Consider the following 7,959-nt stretch of genomic DNA (forward strand, 5'->3'; position numbering starts at 1 on the left):
CGTATAGCAATTTGCAAAGACGACGAACGTTTGTAATACTCGTGTTGTCGCCACTCGAATTGACATTTTATCAACTTCATTAATTCAAAAGTGTTTTTTATCATAAATTAACATACTTTCGTTCGTAGAGAATAGATTGTAGTCTTTTTTATTTTTTTATTAACAAGATTAACTTTGACAACCGTCGCTAAAATAGAGTATCTTCATCATAACATTCAAAGTTAAATATATTACTTAATTTGATATTGACTTAAAATTACAAAAAAACTAACCGTTTTTGTTTGGATTTTTAGTTCTTAATAATCAAAAATGTTTCTTTTATTAAAAACTGATAAGATATTATAAGTTTTAAATTTTTGGATTATTTATTAAAAATGTTATTCAAAACATATTTGCTTTAATAATTAAGCAAAATAGTATGTTGTGTTTTTGAGTAAAAAATTTCTAAAAAAAACACAATAAACTTTAGGAGAGCTAACTCAATAAGGTCATTTGAGTAAGCAGAATAATTTATTTTTAGAAAAATAAAAATTCTTTCAATTAAAATCTTTCATCATTGTTTCACCAAATGATTCACGTTTTTTTGTGATGTAACAACAAAGTAACAAAAAAACTTAATAAGTTTTGAGCTCTTAATTTGTGGAATGTTAAAGTTTTACAATCATCATACGGAGAATAAACACATATCAAAGTGTCAATTGAACCTTTCAGTTAAACGGTTGACGATGATCATCAATTAAATAACTCTTCGAATTCTGCTTTGTTTAATTTTTTTCAATACATTAAAAATTTATTGTCACTTAATTTGTCGATAAAATTCACTCTTTCTTCACTTTCGATAATTTCCTTTTCAATTTCACCATTATTATTGAAATTGTTCTTTATTCCATGAAATCAGCACAACTTCATTTTTTCGAAAATGTTCACTAAATCAGTTTTTGTTGGGGTTTTGACTGGAATTTACTAATTAAAAATTGACTCATTCCAGTTGAAACAATAGTGTTTTCATTAACTTCCATTTTTAAATCACCATTACCATCAACTAAATCAAATAATAATCGTGTATTTGATTTGTAATAAGATTCGAGACCAACAACTTCTTTTTGTTCGTTGTAAGATTGGGTTGTTTAACTTTGAACTTTGTTTCTTTTTTGCCTTCCCACTTTCTTTGTTTTGTTTCAGTGTTAACCAAAGTTGAGTTGCGTCCAAATGTTGGCTTCTTCGATGTTTGATTGTCGATAATTGTGTGTTTGGTTTCTTTTGTTTTTATTTAAAAACAAGTCTAGTATATTTTTCTGTTCGTCAACCCATATTGGTACATTTGTTGAGGTCATCGTGTCTCTTTTTGAAATTAAAGTTATTGTATGATTATTTGTTAACATTATAACAGTAAAAGATTCAGCCTGTCAAATGACAGCTAAATTCAAAAAAAAAATCTATAATTAGTTAATTGATAAAAATAGTTTTTTACTTGAAAATCCATCTTTGGGTAAGCTCTCCTTAATATTTTAATAAAAATTTCAAAAAAATGAATAACACTTTGTTTTTGTCCAAATGTTAGACAAAAAATAAAATTATTAACAGAAATTTTTTTTGTGATTTGTTTTAAGCTTTTTTGATTGTGTACTTTTTTGTTTTTTAAATGAAACAACTTTTCCCCTGTATCGAAAAGTTAATTTTAAATAAAAAGCTGTATTAAACTTTTTATTAAAGCGTTTTGATAACTTCTACAATTTCGTCAATTTTTGGTCTATCTTCTGGTTGTTGATTCCAACATCTCTGTATCAATTTGAATTGATTTTCACTCATACTTTCTTTTCTTTCAAGTCTTTTTCCCGAAATCACAAACTCGGCTATTTTCCATGGAAATTTAAACAAATTTTTGTCATAAGCTTCACACCAGTTCAATGTTTCATAGAATGTTATTCCAAATGAAAAGATATCAGCGCTTTTCTTGTATTTCTTTTGTTTTAACACTTCAGGTGCCATATATACAGGAGTACCAATTCCTTTAGTGAAAGTCATGTTCGTCATTAACATATTAATATTTCTTGAAGACCCAAAATCAGTTACTTTGGCATTAACTGTTGCTCCCAAATCCAATGAGAAAACCAATAAATTGTCTGGCTTGATGTCTCTGTGGACTATGCCATTGTTGTGTAAATAACTAATTCCCTTTGCCATGTCTAACATGAATTTCACCTTGACTGCCATGCAAGGCGATTGTTCTCTTTTCTTCTTCATCAAGTCATTTAAACTGCCATATTCAGCGAATTCTGTGACCATACAGATTCTGTTTGGAATAAATACGGCGCCATAGAAGTGAACTAAATACTCACACCTGAATTTGTCCAACATTGAAACCTCCTTCTCAAATTCATGAACTTTTGCTTCGTCATCACACCCTTCTCTCAATTTCTTAATCGCAACTTTGTGTCCTCTGAACTCACCCAAATAAACTATCCCAAATGAACCCTCTCCAAGTTTTTTCTCTTCTTTTAATTCGTGGTAATCAAGTCGTGTTGTCATTTGTGTCTTCGCGTTGATTGTGATATTTTCTGTCGTTTCAACACCTTTCTTGATATCAAGACCAACACAAACAATCTTCTCCTCGATGTTACAAGAACATAGCGGCTTTATAAATATTTCAAATTCACAGGCTTCCCCACTCTTCAAATTTACCAAAGCGGGTTCGGTGCGAATTGTGTAGTAATCACACCCTTTCATCACACTGAATTGAATTTTCATTGGATTTTTAGATTTGTTCCCAACACATAACAATTCACGAGTTTCTTTGTTGACAGTGATTTCATTATTAGCACTGCTTTCGTCAATAAATAACATTTTTTCTTTGTTGACTACAAGCCAGTCATTTACTTTATAAAACATGATATTTGAACGGTTTATTTTAAATACACAAACGTTCAACATTTTCTTCTCCTCTTTGTTGTGTGAAAACAATAAGTATATTCCAACAATTGACAACGCTATTAAAGTGACTATTATTATCACAAAAACAACCGGAAGACCAATGGCCAATCCCAAATTCACTTTGTTTGTACAAGAAAGACCATCATAACTCGGCTTCTTGCCTTCGACACACATTGAACACAAATCTCTTTTCGCTTCAATACAAAACTCGATTTGAGAAAAATGAACACAAGTCGAGTTAATGTACACATTCTCGTTTTGACATTCGTTGCATGTGTATTGGTTTAAACATAAAGAGCAGTTGTTCATACACGTTTTGCAACGAGGGACATTGGAGTCAATGTAATACCCATTATCACATTTCTTACACCCAAACGGTGTTTTTTCTAAACACCCAACCAAACTTGAATAATTTTGACACACCAACGATTCTGATGGTATTAAAAAGAATTCTGGTTTACATGTTATACAGGAATTGAGATCTTTACAAACAGCACACGAATAGTGGCAAGCATCACAATCATTTTGTTTTCTGTAATACCCTTCTTGGCAAATTGCACACCCAACCATGTTTGGCATCTCCTTTTTGCACTTAAGGAAAAAATCTTCTGTTGATTGACATTTGTTGTCTTTATTCAAGAACTCCAATATGGGACGACAAGACAAACAATGAGTTGCATTGAAACATGTTGTACAACCATTTTCACATTTATGGCAAGTAATATTGGATCTGTAATATCCATTAAAACAGGAAATACAACCTTTTGTTGTTTTAATGTTACACCCATCACTTGCATTTTCATCTCGTTTAAGTTGGTTGGTTGTTTTGCAAGATCCATTGGTTAAAACAAATCCTTCATTGCATTCAAATGCAACGGGTGTCTTAACAGAAATAGATTTCATTGCGTATTTGATGTTGTTGCCTATTACTTCACAATATTCTGCTTTAACAATAATCTCGTCAACTCGCATGAATGATATTTCACACTTCAAACATTTATTTAAGTGCGATTTTTGACAACTGAAATATTCTTTTGTTTTACATTCGTTAGTTGTTGTTAAAAGATATTCTTCTACACAAACAATACATTTGTCATTTTGACAAAATGAACATTTTTCCACAACACAATTTTTGCAATTGTTTTCAATAATTGAATCTCTGTTTGAAACACAACTCACACAATCGTTTCCCTCAATTGTTTCACATTTATCATTCACAAAACATTTATCTTCTTTTATGTTAATTACAAATGAATTATCACATTGAATTCCGTGTATTTTTGAATTTACCATTTTACATTTAACACCGTTTGTTTGCTCGTCTTGACATTCATAACACAAATTGTTATTATCAAGATATTGAACTTCTTTACATTTGAAAATAACATTGTTGTCATACAAATAATCTTTGTTGTTCTCTTCACATATTCCATTTAAGTTAACGTTAGAATGTTTGTTACATTGAATACATTTTGTTGATGTTTTATCTTTGTGATAATATTTACAAATTGACTCCTCGCAGTTCCCTGTTGTTGTTATTCCATTCTCGCAATCTTCACATGTGTTTTTCGAGTTTGTTTTGCACAATTCTTTGTGTTCAAAAGGTTCACACATTTTATTTTGTAAATAAAATTCATTTTGACATTTAAGGCATTCGTTTTGTCCGTTTTGAATTTCACAATTGTTGTTGTTAGTTGCACATCCGTTTCCAATAAAAGTTGTATTAATTCCACATTTGATACAATTTCCATTAACAGTTACAAATGGTGGGAAACACTCTTCACATCTTATTCCAAAATTTATTATATTTCGACACAATTTACAATTGGTTGAATATTTATAACAATCATCACAAGTGCTCGAAGTGTTTTGGTAAAGGTGGCTTGGGCATTCACAAAAATTGTTAACGACAATGAACCTATCTCCACAAGAGGTACACTGGTTTTTGTTGGTTTGGCTACAAGTTAAACAATTTGGAATTGTATCACACGGAGAACAACGTTTTTCATCTGGAAAATACCCAAAAATGCATTTTTGACATCCATTCACAGCATCACATGTGTTATTTTCACAATTTTCATCACACAAAACACATCGAGTGTTGTCCAAAAAAGTTCCTTCATTACACGAAGTACAATTTATTTTTGTATTCCCACAAGTTTTACAAGTTGTATCACATTTTTCACAATCAAACCCCGTTTGATAATAAGAATCTTCACATTCATAACATCCTGTTTCATTACCACAAAACCCTTGTTTGCAATTCTTGCATTCAATACAAGTTGTTTCAATTATATGTGCCAAACCATCAATACAACTTCCACAATTATTATTACCACTGTTATAACACGTAAGACATGGGCTGTCACATTTATTGCATTTCCCCAAACTCGGATAATAACCCGATATACATTCTTGGCATCCTGTAAATGGATTACATTTTCCAGTAACACAATTGGAATCACATTCAACACATTCATTCCCAACTATATAAGCAACTCCTTCTGTACAACTAGTACATTGTGTGGAAAGTGGACCGTTACAAACCAAGCATTTGTTATCACAACGAGTACATCTTTTATCATTAATATAATAATTGTCATTACAAGAGATACATCCAAGTGTTGTACTACATTGCCCCGATTTACACTTGTCGTCACATTTAATACAAGTATTTCCAGAGATATAACTACCATCGAAACAAGAAGAACACTGTAAAATATTATTATCACAGTTTTTACAGTTGTTAATAATACATCCCAAACACGAACTATTATTTGAAAATAACCCATGTCCATCATTACATTCAGAACACAAATTTATATTTCCTTTTGAACACAATTTACAGTTAACAATATTACATCGTATGTTGTCAGTCTTTTGCATAAAATCCCCAACTTTAAACATTTTTGAAACTGTATCAAACTTAATTGTAACATTCATTCCGTTTGAAAGTCCAATAACAAGTTCTGTTTCTTTAGCACATTTAATAATTAAATTAATATCATTTTCACTCAATGATATGTAAGAACCTTCAATACTCCATTGATGCATAGAAGAACACTCGTTTATCGTGTTCACACAAACTATTTTATGTTTATCTTTACACCAATACAGACCAATAGAAGGTAAGATAAATAGTAGTATATAAATAACCATATATGTATTAATTATTGAGTTTATAAAATTGTATAATATTATAATAATTCAAAATCTATTATTATTTATTTATTATCAATTTTACAAATGAAAACAATTTCATTGTTTGTATTGATAACATTTACATAAAACTATTAATTTTAAGTTACAATAACAATTATTATTTATTAATATCAAAATAATATGTATAAATGTTTTGATTTTGGCACTATGAAAACATATACTTTGAATGTTAATGTTGTTTACAAAACTTATGGAAATGTAAATGTGGTCAAATATTTATCTATTTTTTTGATTATAAGTCAAAATATAATAATATAATTATATACAATGCAATAATCATAACCACATTAAGTTATAACATTCAAATATTTATTGATAACATTGTAAAAATATGATATATAAAAATGTAATATCAAGTTATATATAACACAAATCAAATGTATATATATAATAAAGTCAAATATTATTGATTAACTTGTAAAACAATCAAAGTAATGTTTTTTTGTAATTATATTTATTATAGTAATATTTATATATGATGTTTATAAACGATCTTTTCTTCAAATATTGTAAGATTGGAAATTTAAAAATTAAGAATTAAATTAAAAATATGAATTATAATTAATTTATAATTAATTTATAATTATTATAAAATGGCAAACTGATAATTAAATAAATTGTCGCTTAAATCTTGTTAAACTGTTATGTATTAAAGCATCACTAAATGTTATTTATTATCCATATTAAAACAAATTGTTGAAAATAATTAAAAAATTATATATATTTTTTAAATTGATAATACCTCTTTATAAAACCTTTAAAATATTTATATGTTAGGTTTTAAAGTGTATTGTTGTAAAAGAATTAAATTGTTATTTAAATTTTGTACTATTAATAAAAGTGTCTGATTAATTTTAAATAATAAGCAAATGCTTATAACTTGAAAACAATCAATGTTAGTTATTTTTACTTAACATTAAGAATAAAATTTAAAAATTTTGGATATTAAAGTGTATTGTAACATTTTAAATAAATGTTATAACTAATATTATTTCATATAAATCGAAAAATATATTTTAAATAAAAAAAATAAATATAATATAATATATTATTTTTACAAAATAAATTAATAAATATTGTAATAAAAATAAATCGATAATGTTACAATAGAAATAAGTATTAAAAACAATATATATTATAGTATAATATAATAATACAATCAAATAATTATTAAAAATGATTTTTCAATGTTATTATATTATACACTATCATATATTTTTTAATTATAAATTATTATTAATGCAATAACAATACTTTATAATAATTTAATATTTTAATTATACAATGTAATGCCGTTTAAATATATATTTAATAAAAAAATTATATTTTGTTGTTTGATTTTGTTTTGAAAGATTGATTTTGATATTATATGAAATAATACAGTAAAAAAAATGAACTAGGATCATTAAAAATTAGAACAACATTAGTAAAAAATATAAAATGGTAAAAATACATTTTTGCTATAAAACCTTTAATTGACAATAACTTTATTTAAATAACAAAAATTTTAATATCGTTTCATTGGTGAACTAAAATCGTTTTTAATATATTTTTTACTAAACTGTAGATCAAAAGTCTGTACTTCCGTATTTTTAGAATTCCCTAAAATTTTGTTTATATTTTTTATATTTCTTAGAAAACAAAAAACAAAAATATTAAGTTCCAACTAAATTTTGAAAAAATACCAATCCAGTTCAATTATTTTGTACAATATTGGGAATTTATCGGAATATTAACCAGCCTTTTCCAAAACTTCGATCCCATTATTTGATATGACATAACTCAATACTTCGCACACAACTTATA

The 7,959-nt window shown here is 27.0% G+C and overlaps 1 protein-coding gene across 1 annotated transcript; it reads right to left on the reverse strand.

Annotated features, from left to right (window-relative positions):
* Positions 1-1,707: 1,707 nt before the first annotated feature.
* Positions 1,708-6,090, reverse strand: EIN_291630 (protein serine/threonine kinase, putative; the record flags this gene model as incomplete). Its single annotated transcript, XM_004258767.1, has 1 exon — positions 1,708-6,090. The coding sequence occupies one exon, from the start codon at positions 6,088-6,090 to the stop codon at positions 1,708-1,710; it is 4,383 nt and encodes a 1,460-aa protein (XP_004258815.1).
* Positions 6,091-7,959: the final 1,869 nt, after the last annotated feature.

The sequence above is a fragment of the Entamoeba invadens genome, assembly GCF_000330505.1.
Source record: "Entamoeba invadens IP1 unplaced genomic scaffold scaff_1105074725111, whole genome shotgun sequence".
NCBI lineage: Eukaryota > Evosea > Mastigamoebida > Endamoebidae > Entamoeba > Entamoeba invadens.